This window comes from Simochromis diagramma, unplaced genomic scaffold (assembly GCF_900408965.1).
Source record: "Simochromis diagramma unplaced genomic scaffold, fSimDia1.1 OVJJ01000343.1, whole genome shotgun sequence".
NCBI classification, from domain to species: domain Eukaryota; kingdom Metazoa; phylum Chordata; class Actinopteri; order Cichliformes; family Cichlidae; genus Simochromis; species Simochromis diagramma.
Genome location: NW_024386831.1, coordinates 6,802,808 through 6,827,542, shown reverse-complemented (window position 1 = coordinate 6,827,542; position 24,735 = coordinate 6,802,808). Strand labels below are relative to the sequence as shown.

The 24,735-nt window shown below is 40.2% G+C and overlaps 1 protein-coding gene across 1 annotated transcript in view; it reads right to left on the bottom strand.

Moving 5' to 3' along the window:
- LOC120731016 (polycystic kidney disease protein 1-like 2) overlaps positions 1 to 24,735 on the bottom strand; it is a 40,196-nt gene that overhangs the window by 7,881 nt on the left and 7,580 nt on the right. The window contains 27 exon segments of the mRNA XM_040027739.1: positions 735 to 920; positions 1,101 to 1,223; positions 1,315 to 1,411; positions 1,584 to 1,818; positions 3,509 to 3,749; positions 4,853 to 5,039; positions 5,230 to 5,441; positions 5,534 to 5,733; positions 6,570 to 6,716; positions 7,040 to 7,218; positions 9,279 to 9,380; positions 9,845 to 10,075; positions 10,159 to 10,349; positions 10,445 to 10,559; positions 11,103 to 11,216; positions 11,864 to 11,995; positions 12,118 to 12,238; positions 13,298 to 13,422; positions 13,599 to 13,730; positions 14,010 to 14,147; positions 14,754 to 14,915; positions 15,016 to 15,161; positions 17,819 to 19,532; positions 19,677 to 19,819; positions 20,317 to 20,533; positions 22,072 to 22,262; positions 22,422 to 22,651. Coding sequence (XP_039883673.1) covers positions 735 to 920; positions 1,101 to 1,223; positions 1,315 to 1,411; positions 1,584 to 1,818; positions 3,509 to 3,749; positions 4,853 to 5,039; positions 5,230 to 5,441; positions 5,534 to 5,733; positions 6,570 to 6,716; positions 7,040 to 7,218; positions 9,279 to 9,380; positions 9,845 to 10,075; positions 10,159 to 10,349; positions 10,445 to 10,559; positions 11,103 to 11,216; positions 11,864 to 11,995; positions 12,118 to 12,238; positions 13,298 to 13,422; positions 13,599 to 13,730; positions 14,010 to 14,147; positions 14,754 to 14,915; positions 15,016 to 15,161; positions 17,819 to 19,532; positions 19,677 to 19,819; positions 20,317 to 20,533; positions 22,072 to 22,262; positions 22,422 to 22,651 — 6,011 coding nt within the window.

The window sequence follows — 24,735 nt, the reverse complement described above, 5'->3', positions numbered from 1 at the left end:
GGTGTCCACGCTGCCTGCCCGACCACCTGGCAGGGTGACAGCTGTACTCCACCAACCTTTAACGGCTGAGGGGTAAAAGGGCACATGTAAAAAAAAGAGGCAGGAAATATAGAATAATAGATAATACTAATCTGTACTTCCTGCAGCAAAGTTCAGATTTGATATCACTGCAATCTCAGTGAAGACTTAAGGCACAATATTTAAAATAATACACAGATATTAATGAAAAGACACTTGACACAAAACAGTTGCTTTGACATAAAGCTGGATTAATCTGTTCATGTGTTCTGCTTTAATAAACAAAAAAGTCTTCTAAAACTTTTATGAGATAACAAAACAAACCATCGAATCGAACCTCGAACGAATTCACCTGTTCGTGTAGATATGGTTATATCCCTTCTGTATGTTCTGCTATTGGAACGTTCTAAAAAAAGTTCAACACTAACCCTTAAAAGTAAGAACACAACTAAACAGTGAAGCAGAATAAACAGCTTCAGGTCAGAAATCATGACTCCTTGTTGAAAGTCATCAAATTGCTTTCCACTTCCACTCTGATAACATCCTTGTATGGACTTTTGTTGCTCTTTGCAAAACCATTTCACCCATACTCCTTTGATAACAGTCTACTGAGCCTGCCGATTAGAGGAGGTGGCCGGTAACTGGCAACGTCTACAACAGAGATAAAAGCGAAGCCCTGTCCCTGTTTGACTGTCCTTTTTGTAACGAATATTTACCTGGATATTGTCCAAAGAGGTTACTGAGTAGAGATGTCTTGGCCCAGTTGAATACATCTTGAATTGCCATGGTGGCTGGGGCGTTTCCACAGAAGCTTTGTTTAATGTGTGTGTTTAAGTAAAAAGCATTTGGATCTCTCTGGCCATGTGCCACCAGCAGCAGCATCCACAGGAACCCCATGTAGACTGAAACATACAGGGGGATTAAGTCAAACCCAGCATTAATTTCAGGTCAGACTTACAACATCCCTGGAAGATAAGTTGTAGTCAAAAAATTTTTTTTTTCTGCAGTTCTTGTCCTTGATGAAGATTTCCTTCAATTTGTTTTAATCAGGTTAATTCGCAGTTCTTTGTGTGTCTACTTACTCAGTATCTCCTTGATTAGAGCAAAGGCTTTCTGTTCCAGCATCCTGTTCCTCCTCATTTTTTCTACGTCTGCCAGAGGCGGCGGCTCATAAACACTGCCATAGCGCACAAACATTTGTTCACCTGTGGATGAAGTTTGTTGCCAAAGAAATGTTCAGTATTTAAACAAAAGAGGAAGAAAGTATGCTTTCTAGAGTTTTTCTTGATATTTTACCGATATTTCTGTGGTTTCTTTCAAATTGAACATTTTGAAAATCTTCCTCGTCGACTTTTTTAATCACAAGAGCAAAGAAGATTGCAAAACAAAGCACCTGTTTTGAGAGGCATGAATAAATGCAGTGGTTTATTTCGAGTAAATATTTAAATTTACAAAAAAATTATCTATATTAGAAACGTTAAATTATAAGAAAATTGTGTAACTGAAATTTTAACTGTGCAGGAAATCTTAAGGGTATGTATATAACAGACAAATGTTCTTCTCACCTTCAGCGGCTGAATAAGGAGGACACTCTGAAAGAAGGAAATAACCATGGATACCAACCAACTTATGGAGCGCGGTTTTCCAAATTTCAAGCCATACAGCATTGTGAAATAGCCTGATACGACACTGGTTGCCATCACCAGCAGCCAGCCAAAAAAAATAAACCACCAGGGTAGGCCTCCGTGACAGCACGTCCTTTTTTTCTCATCGCCATCAGTGCTGTCTGACGGACTGGCCCTGTAAACACGGAGCGACAGAACAGCGAGTAAAATTACATTTCCTTTCACCAATATGAATTTCAATAGCATTAACATGTAACTTTACAGAGCAACGAGTAAAAATGTTTTTGCAAAGTAATAGGCCATTATCCTAACATCGTGCATACATGTTTAAATCAGTACTGCTCTCCATATTATACTACTTTAGGGCCTTTACCATATAAAGCACCGTGAGGTGACTGCTTTTGTGATTTCCTTCTATATAAATAAAGCTGAACTGAAAACTTGAATTGAATATGCTCAATAATGCAGAGGTAGGAAGTACAACTATTTTGTTAGTCAAGTACTTGAGTATTTATGTTCAGCTGTTAACTTTTACTCTCTACATTTTTACCCAAATATTTATACTTTTCGCTCCTCACATTTTCAAACCAGGCTCGTTACTTTAGGTTTAAGACAACTGAGGGAAGTTTTTATTTCACAGCTGCCTTCAAACATCTGAGTGATCTGAGCCTAAATGGTGGAAACAGTAACACAGAAAAGTAATCCTACTGCTGTATCTATCACTGGGGCTTTACACATACAAAGAGATCAAAGAAGCAAAAGCTTTTGATAACTCATATTTTTTGCATCATTCATCATGCTATAGTCAGAGGTTAAAGTGGGCTGGAGCATTGCACAATTCCTTGCTGCAGGAGCGAGCATAAAGGGAAAAGAGGAAAACAGAACAGGAAGAAGAGGTTCATGCTCAGAGTTAGGTTACATGAAATGTAGCAGAGATGAATTTGGATTTAAGCTGATGACACATAGATTCATCATCTGAAACTGATCGAGTAATAGCACAAAGTTCATTTAGCTTTGCATAAAAATACTTGATATAAATGTGCTTCAAAGAGCTACTTTTTACTTTCTCACTTTGAGTACATTTCAGAGCCTGGATTTTTTTTCATCTTTTACTTGAGTAAAGAAGTTGAGTCAGCTTTTTCTGGAGTGTACTTAATACTTTACTAGTATTTTTTAAGAACCTGTACTTGTACTTTGACACTTTTTCAGCAGATCAGCAATTAGACTTCAGTTGTTTTACTCAAAGAACACCCATTTTGATGATTCTCTCATAGATTTTATTGTTTATTTTTGAAGTTTTTTTAATAGCTTACTGTGCAGGCTCATGCATATTTTGACTAGTGAAATTTTGTGCTCTAGCTCAACGTATTTTAATGATTGAATTGTGCTCTATTTTGATTTACTGTGAGTTTAAAAATGGTGTTTGTTGGTCCTTTTTCTCATATTGCTTTTGTAATTTCTTTGATAATTCTTACAGAACATTGCTGAGGTTTTGTTATTGCTTTTAAAATACTTTGCACACAGGTGCTGGTTGAGTGCGAGCCAGGGTATTTAATTTAGGCTGTGCATGTGTCAGTCCCTGAGGAAGACTTGGAGTCGATACACGTTGGTGTGTTTCGCTTGCTGAATCGTTGCGAGAACAAATTTGTTATATGATTTTATCCTCAGAGTGCCTCAACAACCGCCGTCTTTATGTTGAGTTTTAATTTTAACAATTAAAAGTGTTGCAGTGACTATAATAATTAAAACAAAGACATACAGCAGCTATAACTGCAGTTAATTCCTCCAAGATAAAATAAAATGTTCTAGATGGATGTGACATCTAACTGCACCAGCGCGGTCCTCTTACAGAGTGACTTTCATACGTTTTGTTGGTGGGTTCATCTGGAACGCCTCTGTTGGATGCGACGAGTTGATCTTCAAGCAACTCCTTCATGCTCTGGACTTGCTGCAGCGCCTGTTTGTAGCTGTGTGGATTCGGGAAGCCTGAGGGACCCAGCTGACTCAACTCACTGTCGATGCGACACAGCTGTCTGTACAGATACTGGCTTTTGTTTCTGTTCTTTTGAATCACCCCCTCTGCCGATGCTGGATAAGCGCTGCTATCTGAAAATGTACATATGTTATTACTTGGAAATCTCAAGGAAGCACATGATATGATGTGTTCAGAAAGCAAAAATTGCTTTGTTTGCAGAAATGTGATTGTTGGCAGCGTTTTCAAATTCTGTCTTTATTTGTTTCAAACAACCACTTTGTCATATAAGCAAGTGTCTTCTGAATGATTTCAGAACTCTGCAGTCTCCGTCCTTTCAGGCAAATTTTCATCTTTTATCAACGTCCATCAAATTTGTAGCACGCCACTTAAATTTACTTTGCATGTTATTCAAAAGCAAAAGAACAGACACCAAACTGTTTGTGAGACCTTCTGATATGTAAGTACTAATATACTGGGCTGGGTGAAGCAGAAAAAATGCTCTAGCACTTCAATTTGACCCTTAATGCGAGAGCTGTGATCATAAAGTTGTCTGACTACACTTGTGAAAAGTCCAAAGGCCGAGTTAGCTGATCTCCCCTCTGGTTTGTATCCAGAGGCACTCGAAGACATGAATCCTATTCTACGCACTCGTATGTGGTGCAGAGTTCACATGTAAAAAATTTGTGTCCAACTGACCCAGCTGACCCCAACTGACCCCAGCTTCAAACCAAAGTACTTCTCAGTAGACCTCACCCCAATGGCAAAGCATCGCTCGAGGAAGATGCAGCATTCACCATAAATTCATTTTCTAGGCTCAGACAGTCAGCGTGTTCTAAGGTAACATCCTAAAGAGCCATGAAACCGAGAAGATTTGCTGTACACCGCTTCAGCGTGGTGTGTGCTGATACTCAGTGGCACGCACCACAGTTGAAGAGGCCTCAGCAGCACAATCATTCATCAGCAGGCGCCAGATTTGGCTCCCTGCAACTTTGCTCTTGTTTTTAGAAAGCTACTTGCACTTCAGTGGCCACTTGATTTCCTCCAGTGTGTCACGATGTCCGTGCTTCAACTTTAGTTTTGTTTTTCTGAACAGTATAATGTTGAAACTGATATAGAAGTACCCAAGAATATGTTCTTAACGGGCAGGTCGCGCAAACTTAAATAAGATGGGGGTTTGGGGCAGTGTTGCAGCACTTTTGGTTGATCATGATCAATTATTAACACGAGAACTCACCTGATAGCTGAGGCTGTGTTTCTGTCTCGATATTTTCACTAGCTGTGTTATTCTGTGTGATTAAGTCTTTCAACACAGAAAGAATAGCATTGACATCATTTTCTTGTTCAGGCACAAACTTAATCTCCTTGCATGCGACGTTGCTTTTCATCGTCTTAGAGAGCGAGTGGGCAATTCTTGTGATGTCCTAAGGGGAAGCACATTCAATACCGAATTTTGATACCAAATGAAGTGTATGCACATTAGAGAAATTCTTCTAAACCCACAAAACCATCAGTATTTGTAACACGTACAAAAAGGTTTGTCATAAGGCTTGGGTGCCAGTTTAGCAGCACCTTAAAATTAAATGCAGAAACACAAAAACAGGAAACACCTACCTTAATGATAACATCTAAAGACACTCTGTTAGTCATGTCCGTTGTGGCAGAAGAATCTTGTGTGTTCTTTTTCTTTTTTTTGCGCTGGCAACAAGAAAACTCCCGAGGACGAGTGAATCTGAAAATACTGACTATGAGGATATTGACGGGAAACATGATGAGGGAGCTCTGAACTCCAATCATGAACTGCTGCCAAGTAAACTCAAAAGTTCCTGAAAATACAAATGGGAATTAGATGAATTAGATTTGGACTTTTTTACACTTTTTTAAAAGTAAATTTAATGGCAATGCATTTTTGATGTACCTAGGTCCATTACTTGGTCAGAGGGATCTTTTGGGATCCCATAAAACATGATACTGGTTAACATGGTACAGAGCAGCAGAGAAAAACAGCAGGACACTCTCTGCACACGGGTGAAGTGGCTGCTCGGTGGTCGACTGATCACCGAAATCCAGAGGTGTCCGTCATTGAAATCCTTTGTTGTCTTTGTGAAGAACAAATTACTGAAAGATAAAAGCAACATTGTAAAAACCAAATGTTTTAAACCTTCATAAACAGCTAATTAGTGATGGATTAGCATCACATTTTAATCTTTTTCTAATTCCTGTAAAACACTATTGTAGATCTGAAGCATTTGGAGGTTTTAGAGCCTAAAGAAAAGCGAATAATCCCCACTAAATCACCAGATCAGCGCTTAAACCAAATATTTAGCTACTCAACTGGGATGAGAAGAAAGTGGCAGCTTTTACTGGGTTTCATTTCGTCTTTGGAAATTCAGCTAAATTCAAATAAAACAATAAATTGTTCTGTAGTCACATTTTTTTATTCTTTCAGCTGGTTCCCTTAGTCACCATGGTAGATCATCTGCCTCTATCTCACCCTATCCCCAGCTTCTTCTGTCTCACCAACCCACTGTATGTCCTCTATCACATCATCCATGAATCTTCTCTGTGGTTTTCTTCTTTTTCTCCTGCTTGGCAGCTCAGCATCCTCTGTCCAGTGTGTCCACTCTCCCTCCACCTCGTATTTTAATCATACCTGGGCCTAATAATTTCTTTCTGGTAGCCTTGTGAAAGTCCACAAGCACTGGTAGATTTTTCAACGAGTTGAAAAGTAAATTCTGGCTGCTGCTTTGTGAAAGTGAATTTCATTAAAAAAAAATGATAGTTTACCCTGCCTGCTGCAAACATAACATTATCCAAATGGAACTCCAAACCATGAATTCGATTGAATTTGCATTTGATCAGTACTCCCAATCTGGGTTTCATGTTCAGCCTCTAGACAGAGTGCTTGTACGTGTAATTCTGCTACCAAACGTACCACCAGGCTTTGTGCTTACCTGAACCTCTTTAGATCCATCTCTGTTGCAGCAGGAAACATTTTATCGAGGGAACAGTCATCAATGTCTACCGACAGCCAGGAATTACATAGAAAATGCCATTTCTCCTCTGTCTGTAAATCCTGCACCATGACATTGCCTACATACCTGAGAAAAGGCAAACAATGTAAATGCAAGATGCAATCATGTGACCTCTGCTTTGCTCCACGTGACACCCACAAAAGTCAGTAGAAGACATATTACTTAAAATGACAGCTGAATTGCATTTAAAGACCATGTTTTCCTTAAAAAAGCAACAATAATTATCTTTAAGATCAGTGTAATTGGGACCGGATTCACACTGTATTCACCTTAATGTCCAATCATTGTGGTGTTCTTGGTCAAACAGTATGTTTCTAATGACTCAGAAAATACCATAATTGTCGAGATGCCTTTCTTTTGTGTGGTTGTGACATTTCTTTTTTTCCTACCAGGCAGAATGGCTTCCTGAATTGTTGTGCCATAGTCTGATGCCCTGCAGGTCTCCCAGGGAGAAGGGTGTAGTTAGCAGGAACATGTCCACTGCTCCCCTTTCAAACACACGTTTCTTTGAATCTGTCAAGTGGTGAGGCTCGCTGTGTCCTTCTGTGCCCAGCAGAGTAACTGTCACCTAAAATAATCAATTTTGTGCATGAAAAGTATAAAACTGAAAACAATACCATTCTGATTCCATATATGAGAGCAATGGTAGCGCCTTAGTACTGGTTTAAACGGTTTCTGGCAATATATTAGGGAAAACTTCAAATAGTAATAGAAATACGGACTTGATCAACTTTTGTCTGTTTCATACAGTTAGAATAACCACTGTAAAAATAACAATTAAGATTTCACTGTGTGTAAGTGTGAGAGTCTGCGTGCAGTGCATATGATACACACAGTGCTGTGCATGTATTTATATTTTGCTAGGAAACAGGTTACAGAATTTCATTAAACATGAGCTCGTAACATGCTAACAAGCTCGTAGGTCAGTGTTAACAGCAAGAAAAACATCCCCGACATTAAGACACACAATGTTTTACCATCGTTTACAAAACTGGTAAGATGTTAGCAACAAGTAGAAAAGTAAGAATTTACCAAAATACTTCTATACAGTCTGTTTTATTAGTTTTTTTACTTTCCATCCAGAGGAGTTGCCACCGGTTGGACATAAAAAAATGCATGTTTAAGCTCCACTCTCGTTAACTTTCTTCTTCTTCTATTCTATCTGATGAGATAGATATTAAAGCACGAGCATGTGCCTTTTCTTTAATATGTAATTGCATACATCAGTCTGGGAATACAGAAAAGAAAAGACACAAACAATGTCCTTTTTCACATAAGGTCACTGAAAGAAAAAAAAAAATCACTGAAAAGTTAGTACAGACAGAAAATACGTGTGATGAGATGAGCAGCCTAAGTGATCAGTACAGAGCATGTGCTGAAACCCAAGTGCAAATCTGCCTGTAGCTTAGTGTTAGCAGAACATGCTAAAAAACCGCATATATTATTATCTTAGTTCTGGGGCCTAATGTGTCGGCAGAAAGAGCAGGTGTACGAAGCCCACCACCTAACGAAAGCTGAGTATTCACAAGCCTATTTTAGAACTCGCCCTTGAGATGGAGCTGATGGAGCAACCCCAGAAGTCTTTGGTTATTGAGTGCTTCACGGTGTTTCACTGCCAGGGAAACATGAAGAGTTGCTGAATGGCGTATTGTGTGTTTGGGTAACACAGATGAAAAAGTTCTTGTTTGTGGTGAACAGTGTTGATCAAGTTACTTGAAAATAGTAATTAGTTACTAATTACTGATTACTTCTCCAAGATGTAGTCCTGTTACTTTACTGATAACTTGTTTTGTTTTCAAAAGTAATTAGTTATTTTATTACTTAGTTTATAAAAACATGAGACACAACCTCAATACATAATAAAGCAAAAGACCTTTCAGCCCAGTTCTTTTTCTGCATAATCCATCATTATGTAAAATGTAATCAAATGAAAAAGTCTCTTTTTAAAACTTGTTTTATTAGTTTTAATCTTTTAACTTTAAGCATCAAGCAAAAATTAAATTATATGCAATATTCTCTGTGAAATGTGTTTAACATTTAAACCTATTTTCTGCATATTCCAGCTTATAAAATAAAATAATGTTTTGTGTTTGCACTCACTCTTTCAAATAAAATCTAAGACTCAGCGGCACTGAGTCCTGTGGCTCTTAAATCTATTTTCATCTATTTAGCAGGAGTGGGGCGGGTGGAGGTTTGCCCGGTGCCTCAGCAGTCATGTCAGTGGGAGGATCCGGGGATTTCTCTGTGAATTTCACATTCCCGTGGCGGTGTGCTCGGTGCTTGCTCAGATTTAATGTTTAATTTTTCGGACATCGCATGCTCGTACGTCCTTGTCGTGAGACACGCTCACAAACAAAATCACGGTTTAGTAACGCAGTAACGCAGGGTGCTTATGGGAGAAGTAACAGTAATCTAATTGCTTTTTTGGCAATAGTAATCCCTTACTTTTCTCGTTACTTGAAAAAAGTAATCGGATTACAGTAACACTACTGCCCATCTCTGGTGGTGAAATTGTAAAAAGATGAGCTGCTGATAAGCAGACTGAAAACAGAGAACGTGCATCTCATGATGTTTCCACAAGTCTAAAGTAACTTTGTGAGAAGTGTGACTTTCACTGAACACATGTACCTGAGAGGAAGTGGAGGCTCCTATACGATGCCCGGTACAGACACTCAACAGGTAGCGATACTCATCCATTGGATCATTGTCCTCCAGCTCTGTCACCTTTACCTGTTATTCAGCCAACAAGCAAAAATATTATATGGACATGAGATGGAGACGCTATTCCCAAATAGAAAAGCTGTTCACATATTAGCGTTCAACTTTCTATCTAGAAACTATCTATCTATCCAGAGAGAGAGTTCATGTAAGAATATAGAAGATGCAGAGAGATACAAGTGTGTATTTTAGAAGTGGCTGAAATGACCTTAAGCTTCAAGGATCAAACAGATGAGAAGTGAGCTACAAAGTCTTTCTAGCTATTTTCTTTATTCTCTAACTCATACACCTCCAGGTTTTCACAACATCAAGCGTCCCCTGGAGCCTCAAACACAACTGTTTCCACAGAAAACACCTCAGACCAACTAACATATAAGTAGTTGTTGTGTTTTTTTTAAGATATATAATATTCCTAGGAAACAGACAAGCCTTTTGTTATTTTTAATCTGTTCTTCAGTCCACGAGAGATGCAATACCTTGACTGTGTCTTGAATATCTTTTCGTCTTGCCCACACGAGGACCAAGAGATACGCCAAAAAGAGTGCCGCGATGAAGCACACAACCACAGGATTATCGGCAAAGGTTGCAAATAGCTCAGCAGTGCGTGACGGGTCGACAAGGTTGGGAGTGACAAAGAAGGAGTTCCCGAAGAAGGTGAGGTGGTTGCAGAGGCACTGGGTTTCTAAATGCGTGGTATTGGCACCAACCTTGAAAGACAACAGCTTATATTTCCATTATTGTTTAAGCAACGCCTCACTGTACGTGTAGCAGATTGAAATGTTGCACTTACTCTGCATCCAGATTTGCTCCAGTCCAGTAGTGATTTATTCCAAAATTGACATGAGGTTGTGATGGGCGTAATTGATAAACTGGCATTTATAGATTTTATACCTGGGCCCACTATGGGTCTCACAACAAGATAATGCACTCCAGTGTTGCCCTTTAAATCCTCAGGGTGCAGGAGCCATGTGTATTTCTCCTCTGTGCAGGCACACGAGACACAGTCAAATCTCACTTCAGTCACATTAGAAGTGGAAAAAATCTTGTCACCACAATTAAGCAAAGGCATTTCTTACCTTGTGTGGCTCCCTGCTGAGGCATCTCTGTTGCCGCTACATAATTTGTCTCAGTAGGGTAGTCATTATAACCAAGGAGGACTTTGAAGGGTAAAGGAACCTTTGAAGGCATCATCTTTAAAAGGTTGGACATGCAAGACAAAATCTTATGAATGCGCAATCTCAAATAAAATCATGAATTTCCTTCGTGAAAGAATAAAGAATATAATTAGTAAAACTATGATTGGCTGCAGTCATCATAGTGCTACAGTGTAGCAAAGATATGAAGTTTTAGGGAGGGTAACAGCGTGGCTCTACATATTTGACATGACAATCTGTCAGCGGTTAATCACTATGACATTAATTTACATCAAATAAAGATTCTTCTGATGTAGGTGATGAAATGTGTCAGAAACTGGTACATATATTCGTGGTCTCCAGGAGATGACCTGCAATAGCTGATCTTTTAATGCAAAACTGCCATGTAAAAATTTTCTTTAGCCTCGTCTTGTAGCTACACTTTCTGCTAACAGTTAGCAATGTTAGCATGGTCACAAGCAAAAGTCACGCTGAACAGAATGTAGCCTCTGTATGTAATGTAACCATAATATAACTGTCCACTAAGCATGTTTGCTTCTTCTAATTTCAGGAGTCGACATAAAAGAACAAGTCACTGAACCTTTAGAACCAGGGTAGAGTTCGCTGAAGGAATATCAATAACCGTTGTGCTGAAGTTCCCCAAGTCCAGAATAGTGGTGTTCACTTGTTCTCCAGCAAACCGTGGAAACACGATCTGAAGTCAGATGTTAGAAAGCGGTTATCCACTGTTTCAAAATGTAGCCACTTTAACATATTTTAAACTTGTAAAATAGTTACATGCAAGTAACATATTAATTAGTACTACTACTACTATTAATTGTACTACTATTTAAAAGTAGTAATCCCTCCCCAGAATTACATCAGGCCTTTTTCTATTATATAATTTTTTTTGTCATTGAGTGAAAGTATTTGCATAAGTATTTAATCCTCAAGTAAAATATGACTTAGCACTTGGTGGAGAAATTGAAAGCAGTAAAATGTTTCTTGTAGGTGGTCACCACCTTCTCTCACATCTAGGGAGGGATTATAGCCCAGTCCCCTTTACAGAAAGTCTCTGAACTCTTCAGGTTTCTTGGCTTCTTCTTGGTGACTCACAGTTTCAGCTCTCTCCCTAGATTATCAAATTCTGGAGATTGGTTAGGCCACTCCATGACCTTATTGTGATTCTTTTTTAGCCAGTGTTTTAGCCATTGATAGGAATTCTGGCCAACAGATTCACCATCTTCACTTCTGTCACAAAACTATTCTTAATATGTATTTCTCAAAAGTCCCCAGAAACAAGTCCTCTCAAAAGGAGATTGAAAACAGTAAGTGTGGATGCTGTAATGTTGCTACACTGACCTGAATATCCTTACTTAAGTTTTCCACAGGGATAACAGACCCTTCTTTTGTTGTGAGGGATAAATAACCTATGAATCTGCTGATGTCCCATCCCACCTTCCAACAAAATGGATTTACATCTAAGTTCAGCATCTGAAAGTGTAATTCAAAGATCAGGTCAGACATTGGACGTTAGGATGATTGAGCAAAATTGATTTACACACATGTACATATCCACAGCACAAACACTCATAGGCACATGGGTATTGACGTACTCGCACATCCACTGGTTTGTCTGAAGGGAGTATGGTAGTGGGTAGTTGTGGGAGAGAAAATGTGATGCAGGTACAGTTGGTAATATTTACGGAGCCTGTGTACAAGACTGCTGGTAAAACTCTGTAAGAAAAGATCAGGAGATCCACATTAAACATGTGCTTCTCTTAAATATTAGTTTGCAAGTTTAACAGCTCTGGAATCAATAAACTATTAATATACAAAGTAAAATGTGTTTTCATTGCGACTTGGCTACTTGTAACCACGTTATGGTAGTTATGTTAACGACTGGAGGGGACATAAATGTGAACCACTGTCACTTCAAAGAGGCTCAGTAAAAGATCCTTTTACTATATAATGTTGTCAGTATAATAAGCCACTGTAAAAACAAAACTGGATTCAATCTGGATTGTCACAGATTCTGCCTTTACTGTAGTAAACGGATATTTTTAAGACATAGTCACTCCTCAGCGCTTTCATAGGTGCCACACAACATTGTTTTATGGAAAATGTGGAAAATGTGAATGTGGCACTTACAAATGTGGATTGCACAAGATGGACATTATATTTCTTCATTTCCATTTAATACTTGTACAGCTGCTGTTATTGTGTATATATATATTTATATTTCTTCATACATTCTTGTATATTTCTATACTGTGTATTGTGTATTTTGTTGTACAGTTATTCTATTTTCAACTTTAATTTATATATTTTATCTTATTCTTTCCCAGTTAAATTTACCCTTCATTCTAATTTGTGTTGTACAGTTATTTCATTTTTAACTTAAATTTTTATATTTTATTTTGTTTTATTTTATTCCTTCCTAGTTAAATTTGCTCTTTTTAATTTTTATATTTATTTCCTATCTTATTCATAGCTTTTTCATTTTCCTTTAGGTCACGAGCAGTTGTGTAAGCATTTCACTACATATCGTACTGTGTATGACTGTGTATGTGACAAATAAAATTTGAATTTGAATTTGAAACATCTGTATTTGCTGAATTTTCCATGTGGTTTATGCAGGTTTTCCTTTAGTTTGTCACCCATCCGTAGACAGGTGGCTGTAGGCTTCAGCTTTTTAGTATACCAGCATCAGTGAGATTTTTCCAGTTCAAATTTCTGGGACATGTGGTTAATTTTTGTTTGATAACTTTGTCTTGCATTTGAAGTGAAACTTACCTTCTGACAAATACTTTAACGTGCGTTTTCCAAATTATGCTTGAGTCCTCATTGAGCTCCATAAAGACCAACATCGCACTCTGTATATTGTACAGGGCCCCAAGAAGGCCATCTGAGGTGATTTTCTGCAACACACAACATTTAGAATCAGAAATAAAACTGATTTTAAATACAAAAAGGGTTTTTTGAAGAGACAGCAGATATTGCTGGGAAGTGATATTGATTTGCATATCTAACATTAAAAGCTACCACGATTCCCCAGAGAAATAAACACAATCAGTATCGGCCTCATAAGACTCACACTGGGACAATAGCCGAGCATGTTGCTTATGCCCTCCACAATAATGTTGGCTGTGGCAAAGACTTCAGTTGCGTTTAGATCCATGTGGAGGAGAAATGAACTCAGGGTTGCGAACAATGATGCGGCCCTTTCCTGAAGGTGGAAATGAACTCACAGTCACAGACATTCATTTGGGAGGTGTTATGAAGATATTAACATTTGTGAATTGTCAAAAGCTTTAAAATGTGGCCTCATATCCCACCTTTAATTTTAGTACAGGGCAGAGTAAAAAAAAAAACCCTGTCCACCAAACATTTACTTCCCATTAAGAAGGGAGCTACAGTGAAAGCAACATACATCAGTACGCATTGCAGAGAGATGTCTACAGTCCTTACTGATGGATTCCTCCTTTTTTGAACTTCTCTACAGTACCTGTGCTGATGTATTGAGTTCAGTCCCTTTCTTGACGAGAGAAGCAAGTGCCGTGGCTAACACCTGAACGTCTTGTAGAGTTTTGTTGAGATTTTCATTTAGTATAGCAATCAATATGTCCAGCATCTTCTGTCGAAGCTTCAGACACCAACAAAATAAATGCATAAAAAAGTGACATATTAGAATTTTACAGTAACAATGTTGTTCATTCAGATTCAAACATTTCCTGATTCACAGAGATGGTTTTTCCTTTCCATCCACCCTGTCTCATTAAGTTCGGAAATGAGACCTGTGTTTTCTTGAGAAGCTGTCAAAAAGATGTAAAATTACACACAGAAACTTCCTTTGAATGAATCAACTGTTGGGCGGCTCCTAAAGCATGCCCTATTAAAGGCCTGTACACACTGACTGCAATCTGAATACACAACAACAAAAGGAAGAAATGGAGATTCTGGGTTCATCCAAATCTCACAACAAAGAAGCAACAGAGAAAATTCCGTGGTTTGATTCATAACTGCATTATGACTGTTTTTGTACATATTTTAGGATGTCAGTGGAGCTGTCTAGACTCTTTTTGCAAAATTACACGGTTGATGTTAACAGCTGCATTAACAATACGTGAGCCTGAAAAATTTTTAACCCATCCGGTGTGTAAAGGCCTTAAAAGTTAAAAGCTTGCTTAGCCCTGCTGGCAGCACAAGGTTCTTCACTGGTCCTATCCTTAAACAGAGTGAGATTTGCTACCTTTTGCCTATCTGCTTGTCCTGCAGGATCAGATTGGTCGTTAAGTTCATTGGCCACAGAACTGAAGAGTTGTCCAGCGACTTCTGGTGACAGCTGGCCTTCTGCCTTTAGCTGATCCAAGATGTTCTCTATTGAGTTTAAGCTCAAAGTTGAATCCATAACCTGATGAGAAGAAAATATTTTCTCACAGTACTACAAAATCAGAGCATTTCCGTACTCTGGATCTTTTCTCGTCAGTACATGCATCCTATTTGTGGCATACCTGTGCAGTTATAGTGGTGCTGAGTACTGTTTGGCCTTCACCCGTTGCAGTTGCCAGTATATTCAGTTTGTAGTTAGAATTGCTGTCTCCGAGAGGAAGGAAGATGAATTTTACTTCATTGCTCTGACTGCATCGCAGAGTCTTACCTGATAAGGTTCAAACAAGAGAGTTTCTATCATTATTAGATTTCTAGTGAAATATACTCCATTGTGTTTGTAGCTAAATGAATATTATGAATATTTCAGTATTGGATTATTAATCACACTACTAGCCAATCACATTATATGGTGCTACGATAATAGTAGCTGCATCCCTCACTTGCTCACCTGTCGCTGTACGCATTTGAGCCCTCTGTCACCTGACTTCCCTAGCTGTTAGAGCAGTGGTTCTTAACCTGGGTTCGATCGAACCCTAGGGGTTCGGTGAGTCGGTCTCAGGGGTTCGGCAGAGCCTCCACCACGGAGGTCGCAGAGGTCCAGCCACGCCCGAATTATCGTGTAAATTTGTGATGACACGCCCCCTTCTGGCCATCACTGGCTGCAGACGATCATGCTACACTGCTTGGCCAATCAGGGCTGCGGGGAATGTAGCGCGCACAGTAGTCAACATGTGAATGTCGTGGTAGTACTTCGTGTGATTTTTTTAAACATTTTAATCCATACTAACTATGTCGGGCAAAAAAAGAAAGTGGATGGACGAATATGTACAATATGGATTCACATGTATCACGGAACGTGATGGGAGTGAGCGTCCTATCTGCATGATTTGCAACGCCAAGTTGAGCAACTCTAGTCTCGCACCGGCAAAACTAAAGGAACACTTCTTGAAGCTGCATGGAGATGGGGAATACAAGAACACAACACTTGCTGAATTCAAGGTGAAGAGAGCCAGATTCGATGAAAGGCCCACTCTGCCTGCTCATGGATTTGTACCCGTTAACAAACCGATCCTCACAGCATCGTACGAAGTTGCTTACCTGATCGCAAAGCAGGGCAAGCCACACACCATTGGTGAAACACTCGTGAAACCAGCCGCGTTAAAGATGGCAAATCTGATACTCGGAACAGCGGCCGAAGGTAAATTATCACAAATTCCTCTTTCAAATGACACCGTCAGCGACAGAATAGAAGACATGAGTAAAGACATCTTGGCTCAAGTAGTCGCCGATCTGATTTCAAGCCCGGCAAAATTCAGCCTTCAGCTCGATGAGAGCACAGATGTTGCTAATCTAAGCCAGCTTACTGTTTTTGTGCGCTATGTGAAAGATGACATGATAAAAGAAGATTTTTTATTTTGTAAGCCTCTTACAACAACAACTAAGGCAGCCGATGTGAAGAAGCTTGTGGATGACTTCTTCGGAGACAACAATCTTTCATGGGACATGGTTTCTGCAGTTTGTACGGACGGAGTTCCCGTCATGCTGGGAAGAAACTCTGGTTTTGGTGCGCTAGTAAAAGCCGATGCACCACACATCATTGTGACTCATTGTATTTTGCACAGGCATGCATTGGCAACAAAAACCTTGCCTCCAAAAATGGCAGAAGTATTAAAAACCGTGGTGGAATGTGTGAACTATGTGCGAAATAGTGCTCTGAGGCACCGCATCTTCAGTGAGCTGTGTAAAGAAATGGGCTCTGAATTCGAGGTACTTCTGTACCATTCTAATGTTTGGTGGTTATCCCGGGGACAGGTGCTGAATCGTGTTTTTGCCATGCGTGTGGAATTAGACGAAATCATTGAAATTCAGCAGAGCCAGGTTCAACAGCAACTCTTCAGAACAACAACACTCTCAACGTTTTGGTGTCGACAAATGGACAAGTATCCAATTATTGCTAAGAAAGCCCTGGATTTTTTTATACCATTTGTTACAACATATCTTTGCGAGCAATCCTTTTCGACGATGCTGGACATAAAAACGAAGAAAAGGAACAGACTTTTCTGTGAAAATGACATGAGACTGCCACTTGCCAAGGTGAAGCCACGCATATCTGAACTGGTCTCTCAAAGGCAACAGCAGAAGTCACACTGATTTGCAGGTATGTAATTTGTTGTAAGTTCATGCATTGTGTTGGTTTTGTTTTTTGAACAAGGTGATGTTCATGCACGGCTCATTTTGTGCACCAGTAAAAAACATATCTATGTCTTGAATTTGAAAAGAAAAAAAAAGAATTTCACTAAAGAGGGGTTCGGTGAATGCGTATATGAAACTGGTGGGGTTCGGTACCTTCAACAAGGTTAAGAACCACTGTGTTAGAGGTAGGAGTCATGTCACTACTGCCTCAGTCTGAATGGGCTACACTTTGGTTGAGTGGTGCTACTCGTGTTTTTGTGGAGATTACCTGTGGATTATTTCTCCGGAAGCCTTCCATCGATTTCTGGTATGTTGTTTTGTGCCGTATGTTTATTGTTTTACTTGGTAGTAAATGCGTGTGTTTTTAGGCTGTAGCTGCAGAAGCCTCCTATTGGCCACGTTGTTTGCAAATTGGGCAACGCCGTTTGATCAGTAGCAGAAAGTGGGGTGAGTTGTGCCAGTTTTTACTTAGAGTGACTTTACAGTGAGGCCTTGAAAGGAATGCTTCTTTCTATAATATGTACATATATTTCAGGATCTAATTCATCCCTGGGATCAGTCACTTTGGATTGTTCTACAGTGCCACCCCCGTGTTTCTATGGATCCTTAGAAACACAACTTACCGCTGGGACAAATCACCCCACATGTTAAAACAACGTGGAAAATAAATGCCGCTGTTAAACTTAGTTACATCAGTGTCTTAAAAGATTTTGCTGATCCAGAAGTACTTACTCTGAGTGCTGAAACAATACTGACAGTTAGAGCAGGGATTTTCAGTATTGCAAGTTATATCAAAAGCATCAAGGATTGTTCCACTCTGTGGAGATATGCTACATGACAAGCCACTGGAGCCATCTCCATCCGTTCCGCAATCAGGTCCTCCTCCTTTTTCGCAGTCGCCTTTTCCACAGTCGCCTTTGCAACAGTCTCCTCCCTCTTTTTCGCAGTCGCCTTTTCCGCAGTCGCCTTTGCAACAGTCTCCTCCCCCTTTTTCGCAGTCGCCTTTTCCGCAGTCGCCTTTGCAACAGTCTCCTCCCTCTTTTTCGCAGTCGCCTTTTCCGCAGTCGCCTTTGCAACAGTCTCCTCCCCCTTTTTTGCAGTCGCCTTTTCCACAGTCGCCTTTGCAACAGTCTCCTCCCTCTTTTTCGCAGTCGCCTTTTCCGCAGTCGCCTTTGCAACAGTCTCCTCCCCCTTTTTCGCAGTCGCCTTTTCCGCAGTCGCCTTTGCAACAGTCTCCTCCCCCTTTTTCGCAGTCGCCTTTTCCGCAGTCGCCTTTGCAACAGTCTCCTCCCTCTTTTTTGCAGTCGCCTTTTCCGCAGTCGCCTTTGCAACAGTCTCCTCCCCCTTTTTCGCAGTCGCCTTTTCCGCAGTCGCCTTTGCAACAGTCTCCTCCCCCTTTTTCGCAGTCGCCTTTTCCGCAGTCGCCTTTGCAACAGTCTCCTCCCTCTTTTTCGCAGTCACCTTTTCCGCAGTCGCCTTTGCAACAGTCTCCTCCCTCTTTTTTGCAGTCGCCTTTTCCGCAGTCGCCTTTGCAACAGTCTCCTCCCCCTTTTTTGCAGTCGCCTTTTCCGCAGTCGCCTTTGCAACAGTCTCCTCCCTCTTTTTCGCAGTCGCCTTTTCCACAGTCGCCTTTGCAACAGTCTCCTCCCTCTTTTTCGCAGTCGCCTTTTCCACAGTCGCATTTGCCACAGTCTCCTCCCTCTTTTCCGCAGTCGCCTTTGCAACAGTCTCCTCCCCCTTTTTCGCAGTCGCCTTTTCCACAGTCGCATTTGCCACAGTCTCCTCCCTCTTTTTCGCAGTCGCCTTTTCCACAGTCGCATTTGCCACAGTCTCCTCCCCCTTTTTTGCAGTCGCCTTTTCCACAGTCGCCTTTGCAACAGTCTCCTCCCTCTTTTCCGCAGTCGCCTTTGCAACAGTCTCCTCCCCCTTTTTCGCAGTCGCCTTTTCCGCAGTCGCCTTTTCCACAGTCGCATTTGCCACAGTCTCCTCCCCCTTTTTTGCAGTCGCCTTTTCCACAGTCGCATTTGCCACAGTCTCCTCCCCCTTTTTTGCAGTCGCCTTTTCCACAGTCGCCTTTGCAACAGTCTCCTCCCTCTTTTCCGCAGTCGCCTTTGCCACAGTCTCCTCCCCCTTTTTTGCAGTCGCCTTTTCCACAGTCGCCTTTGCAACAGTCTCCTCCCTCTTTTCCACAGTCGCATTTGCCACAGTCTCCTCCCTCTTTTTCGCAGTCGCCTTTTCCACAGTCGCATTTGCCACAGTCTCCTCCCCCTTTTTTGCAGTCGCCTTTTCCACAGTCGCCTTTGCAACAGTCTCCTCCCCCTTTTTTGCAGTTGCCTTTTCCACAGTCGTCGTTTCCGCAGTCTCCTTCCCCTCTTTGAGTTATTGTAGCTGAACGGTTAGCGGTGAGTGTCAGTAGAGCTCTGCCAACTCTAACATGCTTCTTTCTCTGAAAACACAAGCATTTATAAATGTCAGGTAAGGTAGAACAAAGGTGAGGATGAGGGTTAATATTTACTTAAAATATTATTTTGTACAGTTACATTAGAAGTACAACTACACAACTATAAATTGGATGGACTTCTGTAATTACCCGTCTGTTGTTCATTCCAAACAAAATGTTATTTTGATCGCTGGGTTTAAAGCCTAAATCTTTATCACAAGAAGCAGATATATTCAGCACCACTTCAAGAGAGGAGAAGATGTTCCAAACTCTGAGTTTTGCTTCTATAGAACCTGTAGAAAAATACACGGAAAAATCAATGAATCAGCAGTAGAATCTGTAAATATTCATGTTTCAGACATTTTGACTGACATCAAATTCGGGTGGCTGTAGCTCAGGAGGTAGAGCAGGTCATCTACAGTCCTAATTAGAAGGTTGGTGGTTTGATCCCTGGCAGCTCCAGTCTGCATGATACCAACCCAATGCATCCATCAATGTGAGTGAATGTGTATGAACATAAGTTGTAAGTTGTAAGTAAGTTGTGTAAAGCACTTAGAGTGCCTAGGCAGAGTAGAAAATGAGATGCATTAACACTATGGAATACCTGTGTTATCAATTTCAAAATACTATATCGCCTTATTTGTAGATTATCATTCACAAGATTTTTGGAGAACTTGATCTTTGACCTTGAGGTTGAGGTTACCGAGATTCAAACTTGTCTTTTATGGCTGAGGGGTAAAATGCACTACATAAGAAGCAGTCCATTTACCATTTACATTTTAAAGCTCACCTTGAATTGGATTTTCAGTTTCAAACATTTCCTTTCTGGTATTCATTTGTCTGGTTTCAGTGAACAAGCCATTGTTTCCAGAAAGAGAAAACAAGAGCATCACAGGCTCTCCTCGTACAAGGGAAACATCAAAAGTAATAAATGGGGAATCTAAACATTCATCGCCCGCTGTCAACACAGAGGCCTGAAGTCCAACTATTTTCTCCAGAACACACACCTGTGGGATAAGCAGAATTACAAAGCAGAGGAACACATTAATCAGATAACAGAAGCAGATAACACGTTAATCTGATAACACATTAATCTGGCAATTACTGTTTACTATGAAAATACATTAAAGATACATTAAAAATACTCTACAAAACATTTTAATTCAGTAAGAAATTGTCTGATAAAGAAAAATCTTGACATACTAAATTGTGACTGTCTATGAGAAGAATAAAACTGTCACGGTCTGGGTGAGTGCGGGGTTTTTCCACTCTGCTGGGCTCCACGTTCAGGCGGAGACTCCAATCAGCCTTCACACCTGATTCCAATCAAGTCACCAGCATATAAGACCAGCGCTCACAACAGACCTCTGCCAGATCTACAGCTAACTCACTACCCGCCTGGGCGTTACGCTTCTCAAACTGAACGATCTCTGTCTGGATGCTGGTTTCCTGATATCTGGTTATAACCCCCTCAATCGTGGCACTTCGCCTGCCTGCCTCCCTGCCAGGCCTGTTGCTATAAGTGTATTCCAGACCCTCCTTGGACCTCTCCTCACCCGGACCCCCTGGACACCCTCATCGCATGCCACTTTCACCTGCTATGTGTAAGCCATAACCATCATAGTTGAATCCACCGACTGACATTCACTAGACTGCCACTGACTGCCTGTCTCTTCTCGTTATAGTGACTCTGTCTACCTCCACCCAGGCCGCTGCCCCTTTTCCCTCCCCAGGATCTGGTCACAAAATCTAGCATCTAGTCTAGTGTGTGAATGGGAACTGGACGTGTAAAGCGCTTTGGGGTCCTTAGGGACTAGTAAAGCGCTGTACAAATACAGGCCATTTACCATTTAGTCATAGCGCACAGTCTGAGCTCCATGTTCCATAGTCTGGCCTCTTAGCCTTCACAGTCCATAGCCTACATTATTTCCTGCTCTGTAATTAAACTACGCACTGTAAATAAAGCACTGTATTCACGCCAGTTTTGCCTCCCTCTGTGTCTGCATTTGAGTCCACACTCACCGCCTGGCCCTCTCAGCCGTAACAAAAACTTCCAATATATTTCCAGAGTTTTTGTGCCATGCAAAGAAGAGCAGGTGAGCTGAGCTTCCTGTTTACGGAGGTTAGCTGGCAGCTGAGTGACATCAGAGCTTGTGGTTTAATTTTGATTAAACTTAGATCAAAGGCACATTTTCACACTATGTTCCTTGACTTAAAATGACTGATTACCTTAATGGGGACAGCAGGATGAAAGTGCAGACTTATAAATTCATAGTTGGTATGAAAAAAAAAAAAAGGAAATAATTGTGAATTAAATTGAGAGAGATGTTCTCGTCTTCCCAGTTATATTTCCCTAATTATCTTAAAGAAGTTTTATAATTAAAGGTTAAATTTAATTAATAATTTTAAACAGTCTAATTTTTCAATCAGTACTCAAATTCTTTATTCATATGACCACCGCGCTCAACAGAAACCTGGGGATGATACATCATTATTTTTGTTACTGTTGTACTAAAAGAAGACTATTAGTTTTGATTTACTGTACCTGCAGGTCTTTGGACACTTCAAGGAATGTGACGGTGTTAGACGCATAAAGTGTCAGATGGTGGCAGCCAGACCCGAGCTGCGTCACTATTTCTGATGTTACTGTGACGTTCTGGGGTTCAGTTCCTCTGACCACAGATAAACCGGACAACGGCTTTTCATCAGCTTCGATTCTGTAGGTCACATTCGTACCTAAAGAATAGAAAACAAATAAAACTTAAATGACAGTAAAAGTCAAACATGATTTCGGGAGAAAAACAAATATATGCTCAAACTAAAGCCGATGCTGTTATGTAGAGATATCAAAATTTCAACTTAATTATTTGATATTAGGTTCACTTCGGTACCTACCTGCTTTTACTTCCATTTGAATATGAAAGGCTTCTCCATACAGGGCTTTGCAGTTGGTTTCATAAAAAGACAGGTTTCCAGCATAGCACTTGATAACACCGATCTCTGCAACAGGCTCTTGAATCGTAATTATTTTCTGAGCAGTAATGTGCATTTCACTGCAAGTGCATTCAGCTGCCACAATAAAGGCACTTGGATGAGTGTATTTGTGCACCACGCTGCTCTCCAACCTGAGCAAATTCAAAAACAGGAATCAGCGTGTTTGTTTGAGCAACACTATTTCAGATATGCCACACAACCATTAAGTGCATCACAATCAAATTAAACAAACAGCCATTAGCATCAAATGGTTTTTAATCCCAGTGTAATGGTGTAATGTGTCATAAAAATGAAATCTTCCCTGACTCTTAAGTCTTTAACAAAATGTTGTCTGATATCACTGAAAGACTTTGGTACTTTAGCTGTAAGTGCAAATTCAAAAGATGTTGCATGTGCTTGTTCACAACTGAACAACAACACTGAACCAGTGGTCACTCCAGGAAGATCTCTATTCCTGACTCCAGGGTGAGTTTGCTGGTAGTCAAAATCTGTCAGAAAAAGGGTGATGCACACATCAAGTGTGTGATCATGTATAAGTTGTATAGTTTTAATGTTTTATTTGGGAATAGAACGGTGTGTATGTGTGAGTACTTTTAATGTTTTATGGACAACAGATGGAAATTAGCCCTTGGGTATAATCTGGCATGTTTACATTCATGTAATTTATTTTACATTTATGTTCATTAACATGCACTGTCCTAAATAAATTAAATTAAAGTTCACCTAATGCCTGTGAGTATATCATAATGGTTTTCTGGACATTACACACAGAACGTCTAATACATTTTTTAGGGGTTTTTTTTGGCGATTTAAATGGGAGAAATTGGGTGAATAATGCAGTTCTTCAAAAATAACTGAACTTACATCTGCTGATCATTCCTGCATTTATTCCCAGTACCTTTACTGAAAGCGGCTGCAGTTAAAAACAGGTATGCAATCTAGTGGCTCGCTTATTAATTTCCATTTGGCATTCAAAAAACATTTATAAATAAAAACATTAAATTTTTAAAACATCCCTTTCCTTGCAAAATAAGACATCTTGCAGATTATCAATATGTGACCTGTTCTTAAGGTTTACAGATTCAGCTAACTTATAACGCTGATGGAGATGGTACACAACTTTCCTCCAGCTTTTGTACAGATGACTTTGATAGCAGCATGGTCCAACTGAAGTGCGGTGTGGCTGTTTGTATCATTACATTTCATGGTTAAATTCAACATAAGGATGAAATAAGTTGCACATTCACTATGATACAGGTGATGATTGTGTGGTGAACAGATGTAGCAGATCCAGCTAAAGATATAATGGATTGTTGTGGTTCACACTTTCATAGTGAACTTTGTTAAACTTTCACCAAGCTCATGTTGTCACATGTCAGAGCAGTGAGACCAATTACACAAACAATGCTGACGCAGGCTCATGACACGCTCAACTGTTGACTGATTTTTTATTTATTTTGTAGACTGCATTGCTTCTTCTAAGTGCTGAGCCTTTTATAGCTGAAGCGTCAAAACCTTCTCTGGCATGGTTCCTAGGCTGCATCCTACTTCTAGATGCTGTAATGTTTCTGTTGCTGTGCGCCTTGTCAGCTCTGGTAAACAAATTACTGCCGGCTGACGTAAAAGGCATTACTACCAGTACAGCAGTGACTGTCGCCACAGACACCAGGATTCAAAACTGAAACTGTGCCCTCCAAAAACAGGAAATACAGATTTAATCACCACTGATTACGAATGAGCTTGAATCTAACAGATGTTCATTTCTATATGACAGTCCAACACACCCACCCACACAAATGTAGTATGTAAAAGCACAAAAAGCCAATGGGATGCATTTGGGAATCACAGGAGGTGAGCTGGGTGTTGGCGAGCTGGAAACTGGAAACAGAGTAGATTGATTGGATTGATCAGTCCATCTGGTGAATTCCCCCGCCAGACGGACTGAAGACAATTGGCAGGTGATTTTGACACAGTGTTAGGAGTGATGGGGGAAATTTTTAATTTCTCTACTTTGTGCATCTTTGTCTCATCTGTCATCCCTCCATTTATTTTCCTCCTTTTGTCCAAATCAGGGTGGAGCCTATTTCAGCCTATCCTTCCGCCTGTGACTTGGAAATCAGTCTGATTATTTTATTGAAGGCTCTCTCACATTGTTGAGCAGAAGAGGAGGCTTGTCCGAGGAGCTACAGTTGTATATTGCAAAACTTGTTTTTTC